General features: G+C 36.0%; 1 protein-coding gene across 7 annotated transcripts in view; it reads right to left on the bottom strand.

Annotated features, from left to right (window-relative positions):
* Positions 1-25,721, bottom strand: part of CCDC148 (coiled-coil domain containing 148) — a 283,553-nt gene that overhangs the window by 196,837 nt on the left and 60,995 nt on the right. For 3 of the 7 annotated variants that reach the window (XM_045033842.1, XM_045033841.1, XM_019838135.3), the window contains 4 exons: positions 18,878-18,940; positions 17,341-17,462; positions 9,437-9,540; positions 331-413 (listed from right to left, as the gene is read on the bottom strand). In XM_045033842.1, coding sequence (XP_044889777.1) covers positions 331-413; positions 9,437-9,540; positions 17,341-17,462; positions 18,878-18,938 — 370 coding nt within the window. In that variant the 5' untranslated portion in view covers positions 18,939-18,940. Of the gene's footprint in view, positions 1-330; positions 414-8,896; positions 9,050-9,436; positions 9,541-17,340; positions 17,463-18,877; positions 18,941-25,721 lie in introns of those variants that run through there. The other 4 variants (XM_045033845.1, XM_045033844.1, XM_045033843.1 and 1 more) reach the window with 3 other exon arrangements.

The raw sequence follows: 25,721 nt of genomic DNA on the forward strand, positions 1-25,721 counted from the left end.
AAAACTCCCAAGCAGGCTCTGCACTGTCAGAGCAGAGCTGACAAGGGGCTCAAACTCACAAATTGTGTGTGCGTGATCATAGCCTGAACCTAAACCAAGATTCAGCAACTTAATCAACTAAGCCCCCCAGGCGCCCCCAGGTAATATATTACTATTTTAAATTTCTTCAAGAACAGGACATTAAGAGTGCAGATTTAGCTTTGGATTCCTTTAGGAAAAAAAAAAAACTGGCAGTTAACAGTAAGAAAACAAAGTGAGTGGCCCACTTTCATCTTCAAAACAAAACTCCCCTTTAAATATAGGATAAAAACAAAAAACAAAAAACCTCACCAAAATTTGTAAGGTCAGTAAGACATTCATTTCCAATGTTCTCTTCATTGAGAAAGGATTTTATTTCAGATTCCATTTTATACCTGAAATAGACATTATCTCTATCAGCTTTTTAAAAATAATCATAAACATACATGGGTTTAAAAATATGTAAAAATAGAAATTTAATCTATTTTTTTAATGTTTATTTATTTTTGAGACAGAGAGAGACAGACCATGAACGGGGGAGGGTCAGAGAGAGAGGGAGACACAGAATCTGAAGCAGGTTCCAGGCTCTAAGCTGTCAGCACAGAGCCTGACGCGGGGCTCGAATTCACGGACCGTGAGATCATGACCTGAGCCGAAGTCAGATGCTTAACTGACTGGGCCACCCAGGTGCCCCTAGAAATTTAATCTAATGTGGTCCCATTCACCTATTCATGTATTCAGACCACATACTAAATTCCTAATATGGGTTGGACACTTGCCAGACACTGACACAGAAAGAAGCACAGATGAACACTTCAGTTAGAAGTAACAGCGTGAGCAAAGGCAAGTGCCTGGCACATCCTGGCAATGCTTCCTATGGAAAGAGCTTAGGGCACTAGGAAGCCACTGAGGGATATTAAGCTGATCTCACCTGCCCAGCAGATCTGTGTTTCAGAAAGATTCCCAGGCAGGGGAACTTGGGTGGCTCAGTAGGTTAAGCCTCCGACTTCAGCTCAGGTCATGGTCTCATGACTCATGGGTTCAAACCCCACATGGGGCTCTGTGCTGACAGCTCAGACCTGGAGCCTGCTTTAGATTCTGTGTCTCCCTCTCTGCCCCTCCCCAACTTGTGCTCAGTCTCTCTCTCAGAAAATGAATGAGCATTAAAAAAAAAAGAAGAAGAAGAAGAAAGAAAGATTCCCATATAGCAAAACAGAGGATGAGTTGGAAGGAGAGGTAGTTAAATAAAAACAGAAAATGAATAGGAGAGGATCAGGTTAACCTGGACCAACAAGGTAGTTATTCCAAAAGTTAAGAGATGATGAGGTCCTGAACTAGAGAAATGAGAGTAAAGGTATGTTTTGTTTTTATAGACTAATAAATAATTAATTAAGATTAATAAATCTTAATGATTTTTATTTTATTTCAATATAGTCATTTTTAGAGTACAACCATAACCAGCTGAAACTGGACATCTGAAAACATTGTAGTCTATCCCTTGCTTACAGCAGATTTAACAAAATCATAGAAAAGAGTTTTGATTTGTTGTGATTGTTAAAATATAATATTGGAAATGGTATAAAATAAGAAATTATCAACAATTATAACACTTTAATACAATTATTATTTTTATTTTTGCATATAAGTTTCTAGCCCTTGTCCACAGGCATATGTATGTTAAATAACTATAATTATGAATTAATTGGTAATTAATGGTAATATTCATCATCTTATATTGGGGTTTTTCAATAACATTTAAGATATTTCTAAATAATTCTCATAATTATCCTTTATTTTAATGGCTGCATGGTATTCTATTTTATATATGTGGCATCATCTTCTAAACCAACTCACTTACATGGGACAGAGACTTTATTTGCATGTATAAGGGGGGCTGCTATTGTAGATGACACTTCGCTGTCTACTCTTTATGTAGTTTTTGCCAGAAGTATTTTTAAGATTACATTTGAAACTGTTACATGGAGAATGGGTGCAAAACCTAAGCTCTAAAACCAGAAATTATTTCATAGTGGATTTGTATAAACAAAAACATAGTACTTATCAACCTTCTAGCTCTCCTACCTATATTTCAGCATCCAGAAAGTCATAGTAAAACATATAAGCCAACAGGAGAAGTGGTTTTGTTCACACAGGAGACCAATCTGCTACTTGCATGTAATAATTCTGGTAAGTTCCATCCTAGCTTCCTAGATGCCTACCCATCTGCCCATCTGCCTACCCATCCTAGCTTCCTAGCATCTTACCCATCTGCCAAGAGCAGCCCTTTTTGATGATTGTCCTGATGGCCCAACAAAATCCAAAAGCATTTTTTATGCCTTCTAGAACTATGACAATCTGAAACTAGCTTGTGAATGAAGGCTAACATTTCCTGAATTGTGTTCTATAAAACAGTAATGTCAATGAGATGCCATGGGGAGGGAGGGGGATGGGAAATAGTAAATAAAATCAGATATGTTTCTACAGTGAAGGATTTCTCAAAAACTTGATTATGCTAAAATACAACAAGGTTATACAAAAACGGTAGGAAATGTATTTTCTAATTTATAGGAACATGAAATTCATTATTCTCCATGGAGTAACTTGCAGAATATTTTTTTTGCAGAATATGATTTAGTAAATATAAAGATTGTGGTGCAACTCAAGAGCATTAAGAATGGTAACTCTGGAGAAGAGAACCCTGCCCTGTTCATCAATGACATGCTAGACTAGGCCCCCAGGTTCTTCAAGTTGGAACTCTGTGCAGATTACAACCTCCTCCCCATCTGAAGAGGGAACAAATATAAGGCAACTTTCTGTGCCCATGTATGCCAATTTAAGTACCTCCCAATGCTGTATGGGCTATCCTCTGTTTCCAATAAATATGATGGTACTACAAAAAAGCCTCTTGAGTTCTTGTGTGACCATTTGCCTAGATGATATGTTAATCTACTTCCTAGATCTGCCTAGTTGCAATGTAACCACCTGTAAGGTAAACCAGCCTGGTGAAGGGTGTTCTTGAACTCTCAGGAGTCTACTGTCATATAGGTCCTCATCCTTCCAGGAGGGTGCCAAAGTTATAGATGTAGAATCTGTCTCCTCAGAATAGCAAACATCCCCAGAGCTTCCTGAGATGACTAGGCTAGCCACTTAATTACCAGTTTTGGTAGAACAAGCAAACTACAGGTCCAAGAATGGTAGTCAGAAGCCATTTAAGCAAACAATTAGCAAAGGGACGTGGATCACGAAAGGCAGAGCAAGAGAATACGTTAAAGTTCCAATAATGGAATAGCCAGGAGACCTGCAGAAAATCAGCAGGTCAGAAAGCTTGGTTCCGTAGAATCAGCTATTGCATCCACTTCTCAGTTGAAAGAGTCTATCCCAAGTGAGCAAACCACAGAGGCAACAAAGGGAGTCACACAACCAATGGCTAGAGAATGAACTCAGGAGCTGGGCTTAGAGAGTTCTCTGATGCTTTGAGTCATACAGTGTGAATGCTGGTGTTAATTTTATCTTTAAAGATGCATTTACAGACAACATTTAATTGTTGTTGGTAAAACTTCGTGATATCCTCTGTAAAAAGGTGATATTTAAAAAAATGTTATAAAACTAAAAGCATGAGCAAAAGACTATATGTATTCCTAACAGAGATTTGGTTATAAAACATCCCTGTGTAGTGAAAGTAGTAAGGTGTACAAATAAACCCTTCAAATTTTATGATTCAACAATTCTTGTTAAAATAAAAACTATAGGGCTGCTTGGGCGGTTCAGCAAGTTAAGCATCTGACTCTTGATTCCTGCTCAGGTTGGGATCTCATGGGTTTGTGAGTTCAAACCCCACATCAGGCTCCATGCTGACCACGTGGAGCCTGATTGAGATTCTCCCTCTCTCTGCCCCTCCCTAGCTCATGTGTGTGCTCTCTGTCTCTCTCAAAATAAATAAAGTTTAAAATAAAAACTGTCTCTCTAAAGAAGACATTCAGATGGCCAATAGGCACATGAAAAGATACTCAATGTCATTCCTCATCAGGGAAATACAAATCAAAACCACACTGAGATACCACCTCATGCCAGTTAGAATGGCTACAATGAACAAATCAGGAGACTATAGATGCAGGAGAGGATGTGAAGAAATGCACTGTTGGTGGGAATGCAAACTGGTGCAGCCACTCTGGAAAACAATGTGGAGGTTCCTCAAAAAATTAAAAATACAACTACCTTATGACCCAGCAATAGCACTTCTAGGAATTTACCCAAGGGATACAGGAGTGCTGATGCATAGGGGCACTTGTACCCCAATGTTCATAGCAGCACTTTCAACAGTAGCCAAATTATGGAAAGAGCCTAAATGTCCATCAACTGATGAATGGATAAAGGAATTGTGGTTTATAGACACAATGGAATATACGTGGCAATGAGAAAGAATGAAATGTGGCCTTTTGTAGCAACATGGATGGAACTGGAGAGTGTTATGCTAAGTGAAATAAGTCATACAGAGAAAGACAGATACCATATGTTTTACTCTTAGGTGGATCCTGAGAATCTTAACAGAAGACCATGGGGGAGGGGAAGGGAAAAAAATTTGAGAGGGAGGGAGCCAAACCATAAGAGACTCTTAAAAACTGAGAATAAACTGGGGCACCTGGGTGGCTCAGTCGGTTGAGCATCCAACTTTGGCTCAGGTCATGATCTCACAGCTCATGAGTTCAAGCCCTGCATCAGGCTCTGTGCTGACAGCTCGGAGCCTGGAGCCCACTTCGGATTCTGTGTCTCCCTCTCTGTCTGCTCCTAACCCACTCACATTCTGCCTCTGTCTCTCTCAAAAATAAACATTTTTTTAATTTAAAAAAAACATGAGAATAAACTGATGGTTGATGGGGGGTGGGAGGGTGGGTGATGGGCATTGAGAAGGGACCCTGTTGGGATGAACACTGGGTGTTGTAAGAAAACCAATTGGACAATAAATTTCACATTAAAAAACTAAAAATTAAAAAAATAAAATAAAATAAAAACTGTCACAGAGCAGGTGGTCATAAGAGGGAAGTATATAGTAATCCAGGCCTTCCTAAAGAAGGAAGAAAGTTCTCAGATATACAACTTAACCTTATATCTCATTGAGCTGGAAAAAGAAAATCAAATAAAACCCAAAACCAGCAGAAGACAGGAAATAATAAATATTAGAGCATAAATCAGTGCTATCGAAACCAAAAAAAAACAGTAGAACAGATCAATGAAACCAGGAGCTGGTTCTCTGAAAGAATTAACAAAATTGATAAACCCCTAGCCAGTTTGATCAAAAAGGAAAAGGCAAGGACCCAAATATATAAAATCAAGAAAGAAAGAGGAGAGGGGCGCCTGGGTGGCTCAGTGGGTTGTGTCCAACTTCAGCTCAGGTCATGATCTCACAGTTCGTGGGTTCAAGTCCCACATCAGCTTCTGTGCTGACAGCTCAGAGCCTGGAGCCTGCTTCAGATTCTGTGTCTCCTTCTCTACCTGCCCCTCCCTGACTTGCACTCTGTCTCTCTCTCAAAAATAAATAAACATTAAAAAGAAAAAGAATGAAAGAGGAGAGATCACAATCAACACTGCAGAAATACAAACAATAATAAGAGAATGTTATGAGCAATTATACGCCAATAAAATGGGCAATATGGAAGAAATGGAAAAATTCCTAGAAACATGTAAACTACCAAAACTGAAACAGGAAGAAATAAAAAATTTGAACAGATCTATAGCCAGTAAAGAAATTGAATTAGTAATCAAAAATCTCCCAAACAACAAGAGTCCAGGGCCAGATTGCTTTACAGGGGAATTCTACCAAATATTTAGAGAAAAGTTAACACCTATTCTCTTGAAGCTGTTCCAAAAAATAGAAATGGAAAGAAAACTTCCAAACTCTTTCCATGAAGCCAGCATTATCTTGATTCCAAAATCAGACAAAGACCCTATTAAAAAGGAAGCATAGCCCAATTTTCCTGATGAACATGGATGCAAATATCCTCAACAAGATACTAGCCAACCAGATCCAACAATACATTAAAAAAATTAATCACCATGACCAAGTGGGATTTATGCCTAGGATGCAGGGCTGGTTCAATATCCACAAAACAATCCATGTTATACATCACATCAATAAAAGAAATGACAAGAACCACATGATCCTCTCAATAGATGCAGAGAAAGCATTTGACAAAATACAGCATCCTTTCTTGATAACAACCCTCAAGAAAGTAGGGATAGAAGGATCATACCTCAAAATCATAAAAGCCATATATAAAAGATCCACTGCTAATATCATCCTCAATGGGGAAAAACTGAGAGCTTTCCCCCTAAGGTCAGGAACAAGACAGGGGGGATGTCCACTCTTGCCACTGTTATTCAACATAGTATTGGAAGTCTTAGCCTCAGCAATTAGACAACACAGAGGAATAAAAGGCATCCAAATCAGCCAGGAAGAAGTCAAATTTCACTCTTTGCAGATGACATGATATTCTACATGGAAAACCCAAAGATTCCACCAAAAAACTGCTAGAACTGATCCATGAATTCAGCAAAGTTGCAGTATATAAAACCAATGCACAGAAATTGGTTGCATTCTCATACACCAACAATGAAGCAACAGAAAGAGAAATCAAGGAATCGATCCCATTTACAATTGCACCAAAAGCCATAAAATAGCTAGGAATCAACCTAAACAAAGAGGTGAAAAAACTAAACACTGAAAACTATAGAAAGCTTATGAAAGAAATTGAAAAAAATGAAAAAAATATTCCATGTTCCTGGATTGGAAGAGCAAACATTGTTAAAATATCAATACTACCCAAAGCAATCTACATATTCAATGCAATCCCTATCAAAATAACAACAGCATTCTTCACAGAGCTACAACAAACAATCCTAAAATTTGTATGGAACCAGAAAAGACCCCAAATAGCCAAAGCAAGCTTGAAAAGTAAAACCAAAGCTGTTGGCATCACACTCCCGGACTCCAAGCTGTATAACAAAGCTGTAATTATCAAGATAGTATGGTACTGGCACAAGGGCAGACTCTCAGATCAATGGAACAGAATAGAGAACCCAGAAATGGACCCACAAACATATGGCCAACTAATCTTTGGTAAAGCAGGAAAAAATATCCAGTGGAATAAAGACAGTCTCTTCAGCAAGTAGTGCTGGGAAAACTGGACAGCAACATGCAGAAGAATGAACCTGGACCACTTTCTTACACCATACACAAAAATAAACTCAAAATGGGTGAAAGACCTAAACATAAGACAGGAAGCCATCAAAATCCTCGAGGAGAAACAGGAAAAACCTCTTTGACCTCGGCCATAGAAACTTCTTACTCAACACGTCTCTGGAGGCAAGGGAAACAAAAGCAAAAATGAACTATTGGGACCTCATCCAAATAAAAAGCTTCTGCACAGCGAAGGAAACAATCACCAAAACTAAAAGGCAACCGACAGAATGGGAGAAGATATTGGCAAATCACATATCAGATAAAGGGTTAGTATCCAAAATCTATAAAGAACTTATCAAACTCAACACCCAAAAAAACAAATAATCCAGGGAAGAAATGGGCAAAAGACATGAATAGACACTTCTCCGAAGAAGACATCCAGATGGCCAACCTACACATGAAAAAATGCTCAACATGACTCATCACCAGGGAAATACAAGTCAAAACTACAGTGAGATACCACCTCACACCTGTCAGAATGGCTAACATTAACAACTCAGGCAACAACAGACGTTGGTGAGGATGTGGAGAAAGAGGATCTCTTTTGCACTGCTGGTGGGAATGCAAATTGGTGAAGCCACTCTGGAAAACAATATGAAGGTTCCTCAAAAAACTAAAAATAGAACTACCCTATGACCCAGCAATTGCACTAGTAGGTATTTATCCAAGGCATACAGGTATGCTTTTTCAAAGGGGCACATGTACCCCAATGTTTATAGCAGTACTATTGACAATAGCCAAAGTATGGAAAGAGCCCAAATGTCCATTGATGGATGAATGAATAAAGAAGATGTGGTATATATACACAATGGAGTATTACTCAGCAATCAAAAACAATGAAATCTTGCCACTTGCAACTATGTGGATGGAACTGAAGGGTATTATGCTAAGCGAAATTAGTCAGTCAGAGAAAGACAAATATCATATGACTTCACTAATATGAGGCATTTAAGATCAAAACAGATGAATACAAGAGAAGGGAAGCAAAAATAATATAAAAACAGGGGGGTAAACAAAACATAAGAGACTCTTAAATATGGAGAACAAACAGAGGGTTACTGGAAGGGTTGTGGGAGGGGAGATGAGCTAAATGAATAAGGGGCATTAAGGAATCTACTCCTGAAATCATTGTTGCACTGTATGCTAACTTGGATGTTAAATAAATAAATAAATAAATAAATAAATAAATAAATAAATATCTTTTTACAATAGCATAAAAATAAAGTATTTAGAAATAAACCTGTAAAAGGTACGCAAGATCTCTATATCTATTGAAAGACACTAAATAGACTAAAATAAATGGTGAATTGAAAGACTTGATAGGGCTAAAAATGTCAATTTGCTCAAAAACCATTTGCCAATTCAGTTCTATTCTAATTAATATTTCTAACAGGTTAAAAAAAAGTAAAGTTAATGACCTTTAGAAATTTGAATTTGAGTAAACTACAAAAATAATCTATTGTGATATACAATATCTGATTAAAATATACATTTTTAAAGTATACCTTAAAACTAGTATATTGCCTCAAATGGAGGGAAAACACATCTGCCTTCTCCTTTTGCCCTGCCCTTTGAAAAGAAATTTATTTTTCAAAGATTACAATTAAGAACAAGTATAGAATCATTATTTTGTTACTTCACCTTGAAATGAGAGCTGGAAATAATGACAAAAGTCAAAAATGCAAATTGACTTAGTCATAATGCAGTTACATCTAGAAATCCGTCAACAACTTGAATCCCTGAGTTCATTCATTCATTCATTCATTGAAAGCAGTCAAAGATCTCCTCCAAATCCTACAAGGAAAAGATGAAGCTGATGGTATGTTTGCCCTTGTTTGCCACTTCATAGGGAAAGCAAACATGTAAATAAGGTATTATAATTCAATATGCTAAGAGTAAAATGAGTAATTACAAGTATGAAAGGGAGTGTAGAAGAGTTAAGTGATCAGCAGATATAGAAGATTATCTTTTCTTCCAAAACAAAGCAAAAGCCATATTAACATATTTGCTGGATTCCAAATTAAATTGAGGAAATGAAAGAATTTTAATTTGACTCACAAAGCATAACTTTATATTTTTAGTTTAATGGCTTCATTAACACGGAACGTTATAGAACGTCTAAGTAAGTACAACTCTTAGCAAGTCTTAAATGTTCTTATAGAGATTTCCCTCGATTCTTACCTGACGTCATTTAGCCTTTGGTGTTCCTGCCACCACACTTGCTTGTGTTGTTTTCTTAGTGTCTGCTCTTTAGATGCTTTTGAAGTCTGCACTGCTTTTCGGATCTAGATTTAGAGGAACAAAAGAGGAGCAATTCCAATGTTTTCTGAATGTGTTTTCCACAATGAAATTGTTTAATTTGTAATTTCTAAGTTACATATTTATCTCTGTTCAGTCCTATTAGTGCAACTTCTGATACAGAGTCCACCTTAAAATAAATAATTCATTAAACAAAAACCAGGGAGGTGAAAGAGAAACTGGTTTGGAATACTGGCCAATTTAAAAATTGTTTTTAAAGTATCTATGAAAAGATAGGTAATTATATTTTCCATACATACAACATATAACACCTTAATTCATGTAGTCTCAGAAAATTTTTCAGTAGCTTTCCATATATTTTCTCATCTTTTTGATACATCTTCCCTGCCAGGCACTATGGGCATCACTATTCCCACTGACACATGAGGACTGAAGTTCAGAGAGGTTAAAAAACATGGCCAAGATCCTAAAGCTCATAAATGTCAGAATCACATAGAACCTTAGTGTTCACATTGGCTTTTACATGATCCTTCAGCATAGGATGGGGAAAAGTCATTGGATAAGTTGTTAGGAGGCCTGGCTTTTGTCTCAGCTTCAGCACCTACTAGAAATAGGACCTTGAACATGTAATTTTAATCTTTCAACTCCATGCCTTCATAAATAAAGTTTTTTAAATGTTAGTAAAATACTTTTAAAAATTTAGGCAAGTATTTATTTGAAGGTACAGAAGTTGGCAAAGAAATACTGAAAACTTGTGTAGCATTGAAACCCACATTTTTGACTAAATTTAAAATTTCCCCAGATTGTATGGCTTTTCAAAAATGTAGCACATAATTAGTACTTTGGAGTTTGTTGACAAATTGTATCAGGCCTGGATCTGTTTGCCTTAATGTCCATTGTTGGCCATCTCCCTGATCTGCTCCATATCACAGAGCAGCCTGTGTTTCCCAGACACCCTGACTAGCTGACTTGCAGCCGGGTTCAGCCAAGGGAGACACTAGTAGTAGGATCCTGAAGGGAGGGGGGAAAGGAGAAGCCAAAGGATTACTCCGCCTGCCTTCTCTAGTATCACAATGATCTCCAGAAGCATCTGCATCTTCTCCATTACTCTGACTTTTCTTGACAGTTCTAATACAGTTCCAATAATTTCTGGGTAAATTCAGCAGATGGAATGTGGTACAGCCTTGCTTTGTCTAACGTCCCTCTGACCTAAGCATGGGAGCGCCTTCTGTTGTTAACCTTTACATTGCTTCATGGTATCCTGTTTGGCTTCTCAGCTCTACACCTGTGTAACAATTTCCTGTATTAAAGACCTGTCCTCTCTTAGTCTTCAGTGTCTGTTTCCTGGTTGGATGCTGACTGATACTTACGTGTACGGTGAATTCACGTATTCCGTATTAGTACTTCTAAATGTCTATGAAAGTGCTATTCTCAAATCAAAAATTTGATGAAACATGCATATTTTATATTTTCTCTGCTACTAGAATACTTAGTATCCTGAAAGCCTTAACAGTTACATCTTCAATGCTGAAGATATAAAAACTTCAGAAGACAAATCCTAAAAAGACTCTTCAGAATGCATGCTATTTCTAGCTATCATTCACTGATTACTTCAACCTTGAGTTTATCCTTCCACTGTTCTGGTTACTGATTCAAAATTAGGGGTGTAAGAAAACAAAAACATGGAGTCAAAGTCAAATCTTTTCCTCAGGGGTTCTTAAGAGGGCTACAATTATGAAATTTAGGAGAAAAGTATATTTAAATAGGAAAAGGACACTGCAGAAAAACATTCAGCAATCCTCATTCTACCTACTGAAAACATAAAAGTACATAATGTTTCTAAAATCTGATGCTCTAGTGTTTGCTTTAAGAATGCTTAAAACTCATTGCAACTGTTTGCCACCTACAGCCTCTCAAGTTTGTTGCAGCAGACACAACTTTTAAAATTAGATTTCTTTGACATATTTGGTCCATGTTGTACAAAAAAATTAAAACACATTGGTGAAAGATGTGGACACGTTTTTATGGCTTAAAAAAATCAATGCTGTCTTTGAGCCCAGAGAAAGACCAATTAAGTAGACTATAAAAGTCAAAATAAAGCTACTATTTTTCACTAGACACTTCCAATATTTTAAAGAACATCTTGATTTTTTGTAAGTTCACTCATTGACTCCACTTCTATCCTCAGGCCAAAAGTGAAGAAAAAAAAGTCTTAAAAGAACAAAAAGATTTAAACTTGGATCTCTATCAATAGATTTCTAGGAAATTCCAATTCATTTTGCTGGGCAATAAGCCATACGAAATCAATATTTAAGGTGGATGATGACTTATATGGAATGTTGATGAATTAAAAATAGCAAAAATAATAAATTCATCAAGGAATCTGAAACTAGAGGTTTCCTATGTGATTTATTGTGATGATCCAAGATAATAATAAGACTCTAAGTAGTCACCTTGAGATACCATGATAGCCCTTCGGGTCAGATGACCTATCTTTAGATATATGCAACAATAGCTAGTGGGCAACTGAAGTGTTGGTTACATATGTGTATACATTTGTCAAAGTTCATCAAGGTGTACACTTAAGAGTTGTGCACTTTATTATAGGTGAGGTATGTACACTTTAGTATATGTGAGTTATATCTCAGTAAAGATAAAAGAACAGTTAAATGTATAAAGAGCTATTAACAAAAATAAAAAGAGAAAACCCAACTACACTGAAATGAAATTTCTCATCTAGCAGGTTAACAAAACCTCAGATATTTCACAAAACACTCTGTGAGGCCATAGGGAAACATGCTCTTTCCTATGTTGCTAGTGGAAATGCAAAATGATGCAGCCCCCCCACAGAAGGGAATCTGGAGGTGGGGCAAAATTTCTTACGGATTTGCCCTTTGACCTAGACCTAACCTTATTCATAGAAATCAATCTGAGAACTATATTGGTAAAACTATGTAAGAAGATAAATGAACACAACTATTCACTGAAGCACTATTTGTGATAGAAAAAGAATGTAGCACAAAAACCCCATCAATAAGTGATCCTGCCAAAATAAATTGAACCTGAATCTGATCAAGTTTCCAGATATAACCACCAATTTACTGGAAATACAAGAGACAGAAACACATGTTAAATGACACCACCAGGATGTAATCAGCAAAATCCAGACTGTAAGAAATACAATTTCTTCAAAAAATAAATTACAAAAACACAGGAGGATAGAGGAGGATATCTAAAAAATAAAAATCAATTATAATATATGGATCTTACTTAGATGCTGATTTAAACAAACTTTAAGAAAAAAATTGAAGACAATCAGGGAAATTTAACACCGGATATTTGAAATTAAGAAATTATTAATATTTTAATGATTAATATTATTAATAGAAATAATAATAGAAATTATTAATATTTTAATATTTTAATGATAATGGTATTTTAGGGTTTGGGGTGGTGTTTTGTAGCCCTAATCTTTTAGAGATACATACTGAAATAATTGTGGTTAAATGTTATGATGCCTGAGATTTGTTTCAAGATAACCTGGCACAGGGGAAAGTTATGGTAGGGAGTATAGAGAAAACAATAGGCAAGAGTTGATTATAGTTGAAGCTAGATAAATTACATAGAGATAATGATATCATTCACTCTAATTTTGCATATGATCACAATTTCTCATAATGTTCTTTTAAAAATTTAGTAGATAGATACTTAGTTGAACAAGAAGAAATATTCATTCTTGCTAAGCAAAGCAATTCAAATAAAAATAATAATAAAGATCCCTTTTATACTTACCTAAACTAGAAATGAATAGTTAACACACAATGTACCTAAAATTGGTCTCTGTTTCCAGGCCAACTCTACTATTTGGCTTCAGACTCAATCTCAGCCTGTGAAAGCTAGATCACTCAATGTCCATATCAGTGTCTTATCTGGCAGCCCAAAATTTGTGCATGATCAAGGACAGGAATTTTATAGGGACTATCACATCTGATCAGTATAATACCAGTAACAGAAACCAGGCAGGTCTTCTGAATTTACTGTTAATTAACAATAATTATTACAAGAAATTATTGTTGGGGTGCCTGGGTGGCTCAGTCAGTTAAGCGTCCATGGTTCATGAATTTGAGCCCTGCGTCGGGCTCTGTGCTGACAGCTCAGAGCCGGGAGCCTGCTTCAGATTCTGTGTCTCCCTCTCTCTCTACCCCTCCCCTGCTCCTGCTCTGTCTCTCTCTCTCTCTCTCTCTCTCAAAAATAAATAAACATTAAAAAATTTAAAAAAAGAAATTGTTAATTTATTTTCAAATATAACTAAGTATTCTAGATATAACTTGAAGCAAAAACCTCCTTATGTGCTCTAAATGTTAACATTCTATCATTCAATTTAAGTATGTTTACATTTAATATTGCCAGAGTATAGTGCTGTAATAATTAACAATGATTGTTAAAGCTGCTAATCTCATGTGCAAGGAAAAAACACATTTAATTAGTAAAAGAAGTAGGAAATAAACTGATATTTACTACAAATATTGAGAGAATGTGTTAACTATGTAACATTAGGAAGAAGTATTCTTCTTGAGCCAATGCATATTTTACAAAAATGTAAATACCAATACAAGAAAGAATAATAGAGATGACATTATTATCACAATCCTAGTTGGTGTAGACTGATTGGTATATACCTTAGCATTCAAAACATTAAACAAAATAAACTTTAAGAATTATTTTTCATTTCCAGTTATCTAATTCCATTTAAGCCACGAGTCTTAAAGAAAAGCCCTATTTGGAAATTGTTCACATTTTAGAAGAGTCCATTAAAAGCAAAATGTCAACTTGCTATCTTCTAAATTAAATGAAGAGGTAAGACCAAAAATCATGTAAAACAACATTCCCAATATATCTTTCTTAATCCAGCTATACTAAAAAATAAAAACCGTAAAAGGAAAGAAGAAAGTATTCGAAAATGATGAGGTATCTAGGACACATTTTGTTCTCACTAACTGGAATTCAAAACAACAGATATTATAAAAATGCCTTAACAGGACAATTCCTTATCATTATGAATCTATGGAAACTAAAAATTGAAGCAAAAAGCTTATCAAAATGATTGCTACACACTGTGAACCACTTTCAGTAGTTGAAGACAAGGGATTTTTTGAGATTTGCCAAGTAATAAATCCCAGGTACAGTTATTCCTAGAAAATATGTAACTAAAAAGCTTCTTCCTGAATTACATTCTACAAACAACAAGGTTATTGATGTTATTTAAAATGTCAGTTGAAAGTGATCATTTGTTTAATCTCACAAATATGTAGCACAGTAACCAGAGAAGCAATCTAGCAGCTGACAGGGCTGAGAAATTACTGCCCTTGAACTTAATATCAAAACTTGAAAACCACATTAAAAATTAAAATTTTAAAATATGTTTATTCTTTGATAGTGATTCTGTCATCAAAGAGAAATTCACTTTGAACAAACACTGATTTTGACATTCAACCATTCCACATTCATCAGAAAAAAAAAATTGGTAAATGATGGATGGATGCATAGAAGCATGGATTGGTGGACAAATAGATACATAGATAATATTTTAAATGTATGTGTATCTATATGAATATATATGTACATATTCCAGTACTGATAACAGTGTAGAGAAGTGTCTGTGGTGGTATCTTTATTACAACAATACCTTGGGAAAGAACTTTTTTAAAAATAAAATTCATAGTTTTTAGCCCAAACATGCCAATCATGGGAATTTATCCTATAGGGGTAGAGGATTCTAAAATGTGAAAGGTGTCTCTGCATGAAGATATGTAATTACCAAAGCATGATTTCCAATATCATAAAACTGGATACAATCCCAATATCCAAAAATCAGGATAAGGCATGCATCTTTTTCTATTTGAAGTACTCATCACTCTTGTTTTTACTTCATTTTTATTGACCTTGAAATCCCATTTCCAATGTCATTGCCTCAAAAAAAGCCTTCCCACTCAACTAGGATCAAGTCCTATTAGTACACACCAGACAGCATGTTTTTATTATTTGATAAACACTGACTTTCCTCCTCCTCCTCTCCTGCACACAGTACATTCCATGAGGGTAGGGATGTATTTTGCTCATTATTGTATCATTGAGCCACATAATAAATATTTATTTACTGGAGTAATTAAATATCATAAAGATTATGTGGCAAAGTGTTAGGGGGAAAGTATACAGGATTTCATGTTTATGTTTATCATGGGAGAAAATAAAAAGTGTATGTATATGTTTATGTCTCTATATATGTATGTAGTGTATATGTGATATAAATACAATGGATCAGAATATAAGTCAGAAATATGAAATAGTTTTATTAGGATGATAGTTACATAAGTGATTTTGCCATAAAATTTCTTTCACTGTCCTGATAACATCAATAATATCAAATTATTTTAAAGTTATATCTGAACTGAACAAATAATGTCGTATTTGAGAGGTTCCCTTACTTGAGGGGATATAGCTCATGGATATATGGTAATTTCTTTAGAATAGGTATGAGATGTGTTTTGGAATCATAACATTTGCCCAAAAGATATTGGGCACCTGGGTGGCTCAGTCCGTTGAGCGTCCAACTTCAGCTCAAGTCATGATCTCATGGTTCGTGGGTTTGACCCCATGTCGGGCTCTAATCTGACAGCTCAGAGTCTGGAACCTATTTTAGATTCTGAGTCTCCCTCTCTCTCTGCCCCTCCCCCGCCCATGCTCTGTCTCTGTCTCTGTCTCTCTCTCTCAAAAATAAATAATAAAAATATTTTAAAAACATCTTAAAAAAAGGTATTAACCATGAACTAACTAAAATTTAAATAAAAACTGAAAAAAAAGAAAAAGAAAAAGGTATTAACCATAAAAAGCCATCGAAAACTAATAAAACACAAAAATATTAAATGAAAATAAAAACTTGTAAATTACTTAATATGTTACTTTGCCAAATCAGATTTTTAAAAAATAATTAAAAATGCAACCAAGCAATGAAAGTGTTGTTTATAATGTACTTTATTATTTGCACAAGAGGGAAATATACTGCATGAGTAATCCTAAACCATACATGGTCCTAAAATACTGTGCACAATCACTTGCACCTAAACCCCTTTCAAATCTAGTCCAGGTTCACCTTTCCTGAGATCAGGGCATAAAAGGAAATTGTAGGAAGAGAGGCACCTGAGGGCATATTTGTATGATGTTGCAGAAAGAGCCCTAAATGATAATCCATGGCTGTCCCTTATTTGCAATTTTTATTGTTCAGAGCAAGTTAGAAATTGTTGAAAGCTAAAAGTAGAGGGGCAGCTGGGTAGCTGAGTGGGTTAAGCAACCAACTCTTGATTTCGGCTCAGGTCATGATCTCATGGTCTGTGAGATCGAGCTCTGCATTGGGCTCATAGCTGGGAGTCCGCTTGGGATTCTCTCTCTCCCTCTCTGTCTCTGCCCCTCTCCCATGTGCACATGCATGCTCTCTCTCTCTCTCTCTCTCAAAATAAATAAACTTTTTAAAAATAAATAAATAAATTTTTTATAAATAAATAAACAAATAAAAGTAAAGTTGAATTCATATCTCAGGGTTGTTATGAACATTACATGAGGAATGCATGTAAGCTATATACCACATTGTCCAAGAGCATTCAATAAATGATAGTTGCTATTCACTACTAGTAATAGTTGGAAGATTCTAAAAACTATTCAGAATGTTATTTATTTTCACATTTACATTATAAGTATGACTTTACTTCCTGGAAATTCAATTTTCCAAAACTAGAAAACACACATACACACATGCATAACTTCTAACTAACCTTTAGCTCTGTAGAGGCAGAAGCTAATTTTTTTGCTTCAGTCAATGCATGCAATTGTTGATAGTCTACTGGTTTATACTTGGTACTTCTCATTCCATTTTTCAAATGGAACATCAGATTGTCTGTTTTTCATCAAAAAAAGAAAATGACAAAGAAATAGTATCATATTATTGGAGGTCTAAATATAGTTATGGTAACATGTTGGTCTTATTTTTAATTATTTTTAAGCAAAAACAAGAATAATATTACAACACTTATATTACACTTGAACCTCTATCTCTGGAAAATTTAAAAATATCACCAGTATATTTCTTGCATAAAATTACTTTTAGGGGCGCCTGGGTGGCGCAGTCGGTTAAGCGTCCGACTTCAGCCAGGTCACGATCTCGTGGTCCATGAGTTCGAGCCCCGCGTCAGGCGGGGCTGATGGCTCAGAGCCTGGAGCCTGTTTCCGATTCTGTGTCTCCCTCTCTCTCTGCCCCTCCCCCGTTCATGCTCTGTCTCTCTCTGTCCCAAAAATAAATAAACATTGAAAAAAAAAATTAAAAAAAAAATTACTTTTAAAAGAACATAAAGGGAATATTTCCATTTAAGTAAATATATTGAGAATTTTAGAAAATTGTAATGCCAAGATACAAAGTATGACCATTCTTTTTATTTAAAAAGTTTTAGGCGTCAGGGCACCTAGGTGGCTCAGTAGGTTAAGCATCTGTCTGATTTTGGCTCAGGTCATGATCTCACGGTTCATGAGTTCAAGCCCTGCGTCAGGCTCTATGCTGACAGCTCAGATCCTGGAGCCTGCTTTGGATTCTGTGTCTTCCTTTCTCTCTGCCCCTAACCCACTCACACTCTGTCTCCGTCTCTCTCAAAAATAAATAAACATTAAAAAAAATGAAAAAGTTTTAGGCATCAATGGTGAATATTTAAGTTTCATCTTATGAATGAAATTGAGTAGATTTTTTTAAGTCATAGCTGCATTTCTAACAGAAAAATTGAAATAATTTCAATTAAATTTGAAAAAAATTGAAAACAAAACCTAAAATTTTGATGGGCCAAATAGGAATAAAATGATATAAAATGACCAAGCAGCCAATCTCCATCCAAATACATAAAGTGTCCTAGTTTAGTATGATATTAACTGTTTTGATAAAGTAAAACATAGGTAGGAGGTATTCATAGGCCAAGTAGCATAAAGTATAATAATCTGAGTAATCCAAACAAAAAAAAATGCACTTTTGCCTCAATTATATGAATAAGTAAACTGTGTAATGTAAAGTAATTGAGATTAATTATATCATGAATCTCATGACTTTAAGTAGGCTTCAAGTGATTTGAGGACAAGCACAGTAAAAGAAAGTATGGTTACCCTGATCACTATTGGAAAAGATTAAAGCATGCATTGCAAGGAACTGGAGAAACCTTTAATATGACCAAATAATGAGCTTTCCATTAAAATTTTGAAAATCAACATTCCAACTTTACATCATGCATCATCCACCATAAATCGTAAAACAGATACGGAAGTAGAAAAAAATACCTGGGCTATCATTTTTCTCAATCATCATGAATGGCTGGTCTCTTTTATTCATGTCCTCCATAGCTGTCAAATAAAAAAAAGACAGCTAAATTTCAGTGTTATTTTCCAAATGTTTTTAAAGATGGGTTAATCATACTGTTTTTTAAAACAAGGCCCAGGACTGGGTGCCAGAACTCTTTGTATTTAGCTAACATTTACTTCAACACCCTCGAGAGGCTTCCTTCCATTAGTTTTTTCCCTCTATGCTTTTCCTGTTCTTGATCTCTCCTTTGAACCTCCAACATTTTAATCCCTTTCTCTTGGATTGCCTTCGTGACTGATATTTTGTGATTTAAAAATTGTGTAAGCTTTATCCTGAGTTCCTAGGAAAAAGAAGCTACATAAATTAAAGAATAAAGCAGTTAGCCAAATGACTCACTAGTAACATTAAACAAATCAGCATTTGTAGCAGACACTAGGATGTGCCGTCTATTTCTAGAAAGCACTTGATGCCCAGCTGTCACTTCCTTCAGGGTTAGACTCAGTTTCAGAGAGCCACCTCGTCCAAAGGTATACCATTGCTGGGGCAGCCTATACCCAATGACTGAGCAAGGCAGAACTATAAAGCCCCACCAGTTTGGGCCCAGTGTGGGTCACCCTGATGGGCAATATTTGATCCAGAGCTTCTGACAGGGTTGACCCAGACTTTATCGGACCTACATTGAAACTGACTTTTCCATCTGCCCAATCCTGCTGCTGCTTCTTCCTTTCACAGGTTTGGATGCCTAATGAATACACAGAACCCTAAGCTCTGCCTCAGTGTCTCCTTCCTGAGAACCCAACCCGCAATAGCACTGAACTGAACTGACATCTTTTTTAGGGCACCTCTGGGGCTACAGACTAGTAAAGTGGTTCTTAAGTAACAGTATCCATTTTTCACAAATTTTGTTCCATATCCACTAGGTTGAACTACTCACATCTAGTAGCTTTTGCAAAACTAACCTTGCTAAATGGAAGAGAAAGTAGTACACATACATGACTTTTGGAAACTGCCAAGTTCCCAAGAATCATGGTGATTGCCCACTAGCTTTGGAATATAGGGATGAACTCCAGTGTGTAACTTCTACAAGGAATCCTTGTTTCAAGCCCCCAGTAACACTGACAATCCTCTCTATAGTCTGGTTTCTACTGACACCTACAACTTATGTTAGGATTCTTCTTTTTGGGGGGAAGGTATTGCACATCCAATCTATCAACCTGTACTGCCTCAAGCCACCATCACCACCCGCCTGATGGCAGCAGCAGTTCCACTTTGTACCCTTATAGTCCATTCTTCAAACAGCAGCCTGAGCAACCCCTTTAAAAACTCTAGTCTGACCCTGCTGAGTCCCTTCAATGGCTTCCCATTTACTCTTTAAAATAGTGCCCAAAACTTCTTCAAGAGGCTTATAAGGCCCTCCAAGACCTTGCCTTTGGTCATCTCCCCATTCTCACCTCATCCACACATTCCAACCACACTGATCTTTCTACTTCTCAAACATACCACGTTTATTTTGCCTCAAGGTCTTCCCACTTGCTGTCCTCTCTACCTTACAGACATTTTTTTTTCCTCTTTTTACCTGGTTGGTTCCTACTCAGCCTTCAGCTACACCAACATGTTGTTCTTCCTCAGAGAGACTTAACCAGACTTCTCCGTCTAACTAAGGGAGGATGCCTTGTTTCTCTCTCATCCCATTCTTTCCTTTCCATAATAATTTGTATCAGTCTTCACATCTGCAAGTTTACTGATTCAATATCTGTCCTCCTCCACAAACTTGTGGGCTGTGTGCGTCTTACTTCTGATTGAATTCCTGGTATCTAGCACAGGTAGTAAATGCTCAATAAATATCATTTGAGAAAAACAATGAAAGGTAGCTGGCAGTAGCTCAATGTCTTCTAGCCCCCCAGAAGGGCTGCGATAATAATTCCTTAGTTCATACTATACCCTCTTTCTTCCAACAAAAAACTTTCATTTTTTATAAGTCTGCCTTAATAGCATAGCCTACAGGAAGAAATGGCACATTTACATGCCCTCAGAGGCCATCAGGTCAATGAGAGAGTGAAAATCATAGGGACTGCAGAAAACATGGAAAACTAAAAAGCATTCCATGCCCAAAGATAATCAAGTACATCTTTTTTGTCCTTTTTTCTTAACAAAGGTACTGCACAAATAAAGTGAGTGTCCAAAACAAATGGATGCTGCACTTAGCAACCTGTCTGTGAGCTCTGCCTACCGCATCTCACCTCTGGTCTTCATCTCAATATCCCACCCGTCTGAGCTGACTATCCCCATCTTGGAGAGACCTCGCCAATTCTTTAATTGATTCACTTTAGGTTTTCCTCAGTGGGGAGCCCAGCCCCCTCAGATTTACGACTCATTTGTCTTGGGATTTAGATTGCAGGATCGAGGCTGTGAATCAAAGTGGGGTTTTGCAGACTCCCTTTAGGTTACTTTGACCTAACATTGATTAATTTGTTCCTCCTGATGTTCAGAGAAAAGTCATGAAGTCCAAACATTTCTCACCATTTCTACATGGTTCAAATATTAATTATGACCATAAGAAACTTATAATATATTCTGGGGGCGCCTGGGTGGCTTGGTCGGCTAAGCATCCGACTTCGGCTCAGGTCATGATCTCACAGTTTGTGGGTTTGAGCCCCGCATTGGGCTCTGTGCTAACAGCTCAGAGCCTGGAGCCTGCTTCGGATTCTGTGTCTCCCTCTCTCTCTCTGCCCCTCCCCCACTCATGCTGTCTCTCTCTGTCTCAAAAGTAAATAAACATTAAATTTTTTTTTTTAAAGAATACATTCTGGAAATCAAAATTGCAAAAAAAAAAATACTACTCTGCCTTCATGAACTTGAAATCTAGTTTGGTTGCAACTGTACAGAAGATGAATCCAAAACACTTCTTGACCTATATTCTTTAATATTTATATATAAATCATAGTTACTTACTACTTACCTTTCAGGGATGTTGAGGACCTCTGAACTAAATAATTATTAAAGTGAGATAATATAAAACTGATTTAGCTATAGTGTTTTTTATATCAGTGGATTAAATAAACATTCAGATTCAGAATCTGAAAGGTTTAGGTTTGCATAAAATTTAGCTCGTCCAACTTCTCATTTTAGCATGAGATGGTTGGCAGCCCAGAAAAATGACCAAAATCACAGAGAACTTCAAGTCCTAAATCATACTCATAACACAAAAATCTCTGAAAATGAAGGTTTATTTCATAGTCACTATTGTGGCCAAATCCAATCTGAGCTGAAATCATTTGGCGGCAAATTTGACCCAGACTGAAGTTTATTCTATTTAATGTGGACATTCATGCATTTGTGCAAAAGTGTCAATATGTTTATGTATGGGGTGCTACCCAGATACCATCGGTCTTAAGGAATATAGGGCAGATGCTCTATATCACAGCTCTAAAAATCTGAAAAATTGACACTACATCTGGCACCACAGACTTCAGATAAGGGATTATGAAGCTGTACTAAAACAAGCAGCCTCTGATTCCCAAACAAGCATATGTCATCTAGGCCATTTCGACTTTATGCTTACTAGTGAAATTCAAAGTGGCTACTTCAGCGGGCCATTAAGATGCTTTTGGCTGAGTAATGGCCACTCGAACAGAATTTTCCATGTTAAATAATTTTAAAGCTTTCAGTTTTAGAAATTATTTCATGTTCACATTACGTGACATTTTAGAAATTGCTCATGAGTATTATCAAAATGTTAAACATTTTACAGCTATTCAATTACTGAAAATATTTTCCAGTAATATGTTTCTATGAGAAGATTCTTAGAGTGTAGGAAGAACGTTTTGATATATAATGTAATGATAGCTTTGCGGTAGCTACAGGATTGAATCAAGATTTTAATATAAAGTTAATTTTTACAGACTTGATAGAGAATCTAAACTCAAAAAAAAAAAAAATCCATGACCTCAACTAGTCTCTATGGGGTAGGTAAGCTTCTCTAGAGATGAGAAAAAAATAGCAAAGAGATCATTTATATAACAAGGTAATCTTTTTACAGTGTGAAAATTTGTATTCCTCTCTTTGCTGAGAAAATCTCTTTCAATACACTAAGGAAGAAAATGTCAGTTGTACTTAGGCTTAAAATTGTACAATGCATGGATAATTTGTGAACTCTAAACTGTCTAACTGTATAGATATGTAGATTAGCCAATCATCCTGTGAGGGTAAGTTTTCAAAATTGATAGGGCTTCTGCCAGGCCAAACAGTGTGAGGACAACACCAATGTGGAAAAATATCTTGGATGTAGCATCAAATTATAACCTTTTTCATATGAAAGATCTCATGACATTTCAAACGTTAATTCAAATACTTTGGCCTAAGTTTAAGCAATATTTTTCTAGCATGCAGAATTCCCTTTTAAATTCTAAGCAGAATGGTGCATATTACTTCCATTATGAAACATTTTATATTGTAGTTAGCATCAAATAAAAATATTGTCCTGGAAAAACTAATGGAACCAAGAGCGAATCTATGAAGGTTAATAAAAATATTTAAATAAAGTGTTCAGTTACATAATAAATATCTCATATTCAATTCAAACATAATGGAAAAGCTCAGACTCAAAAGAGCAACTACAACTAAACAAATAACAACAAAATCCCTAGGAGGAAACTGTACAAGAAGTGTGTAGCACTCATACCCTAAAAACACCCACGAAGGCTTATTAAAGGAAATAAAATTTAAATAGAGAAAAATAATTCTAATTCTGTGTACCAAATATTTAATAGTGGCAATTTGGGGATAGCAGGATTATAGTTGATTTTGGTTTCCTCTTTTTGTTTGAGCAGAATCTAGAAAATATTTTTTACAGGAAGAAGAAATATACATTTTAAAAAATACTGAGCAGGGGCAATAGTTATTTCACTATATATTAGGGGAAAAGATACCACAATTTCTATATTTTACCAGTCAAAAAAGAAACTGGATTTTATGACATCAAGAATCCTTTAAGATGTGAACTTGTATATATGAGTATAATGTTCCATACTAATACTGAATTGACTTATTTCTCACTAGTCTATCTATTAAAAAATAGGATATGTTAAATACATTTGTAGAATTTTATAGAACTTGAAAATGTTAGCATTAAAATACTCACAAGGTTACTTTTTAATGCTGTATGAGGAATAAATATATTAAACTCTTCTTTCAATTATTAAAGTACTGGTTGGGGCATCTGGATGATTCAGTCAGTTAAGGGCCCAACTCTTGATTTGGACTCAGGTCATGATCAAAACGTTCGTGAGATAAAGGCCCAGATCAGACTCCGTGCTGACAGCTAAGAGCCTGGAGCCTGCTTCAGATTCTCTCTTTCTTTCTCTCTCTCTCTCCCCCCACCCACCCTGCTGTCTCTCACTTTCTCAAAAATAAATAAACATTAAAAAAAACCAAATGCAATCATGATACATATATAGTTCTCCCCCATCCATGCCCTGTCTCTCTGTCTCAAAAATAAATAAACGTTAAGTAAAAAAATTTTTTTTAATATTTTACCCTTTTACTGCAAAAAAAAATCCATAATCAGACAAAGGAAATCTACAAAATATCTGCCTTTTTCACAATTCATATAAATTTGCTTCTGAAACAAATTCTACATACAACCAACCTTTCTGTTTATCCCTATTTTTATGCCTATAATATCTCAAAGAGGAGAGTCTAAATCAACCTCAGTAATGAAAATGATTAAAATAAAAATCTACTTATCCCATATGCTTTTCAATAAAAGACTGGGGAGCAGAGTAAAGTAGAAAGAACACAATTAATTGAAGCAAGGAACCTAGAAGCTTCTGAAGGACTTTAGAGTTCCACAGAGAGTGGAAGTAACTTCAGGGGAGCCTCTCACGCTTTTATTCCTGCTACATCCGCAAAGCTGTTTTAATCATTTCAAAAGCACAGGAGAAATTGCATATGTACCTAGTTTAAAACAGTACATAGTAAAAACAAAGGGTGGGGGATGAGGAAAATTTCCAGACATTGAGGAAATAAGGGAATAGATAAATTCACAAAGCTCACATTTATAGCCTCAGAAATTCTGACCTGAAGCTGTAACAACAGTTTCAAGCTTTGGGGAAATTAGGTAATTATTTATTTATTCACATTTATTTATTTGTTTGTTTATTTTAGAGAGAAAGAGAGTGCACATGCCATGAGCAGGGGAGAGGGGCAGAGGGAGGGAGAGAGAGAAAATCTAAACAGGCTTCATGCTCAACACAGAGCCCAATGTGGGGCTTGATCCTAAGACCCTGGGATCATGACCTGAGCTGAAATCAAGAGTCAGACGTCCAACTGACTGAGCCACCCAGGTATCCCTACATTATTTGTGAAGAAACACTATTTTGTCCCCAATTTTTTCCATAAATGTGCAACCCATCAAAGAAGAGTATTAAAAGTGATCCTCTGTTGTGAAAAGATTCACCACTTGCCCTTCTTGACTTGCCACTTTGGACATGCTTAAACTGGAGACTTTGTCAACCTTCTTCTGCTACAATTTGGGAATCCACTTCCTCACCCTATATATCTGGACTTGAAGTTAGAAGCTTATCTTCTTCCCCCCATGCCTTTTACCCTTAACTTTTCTGTCAATAGAGGAGTATCATATAATTCACCACCTCCAAATCTCGTGTCAATTTTTGCGGTAGCATTTTATCTGTTCTCCTGGCCCTAGCTACCATCACACAAGTGCCTGAATGTGTGATGCCTCAAAACCCCCAATATTTCTGATCTACCAAATGTCTTCTTTTGGCTTTCCAGACAAGGTTCAAATTCTGTATAGCTGACAAT

The sequence above is a fragment of the Felis catus genome, chromosome C1, assembly GCF_018350175.1.
Source record: "Felis catus isolate Fca126 chromosome C1, F.catus_Fca126_mat1.0, whole genome shotgun sequence".
In the NCBI taxonomy this organism is placed as follows: Eukaryota; Metazoa; Chordata; class Mammalia; order Carnivora; family Felidae; genus Felis; species Felis catus.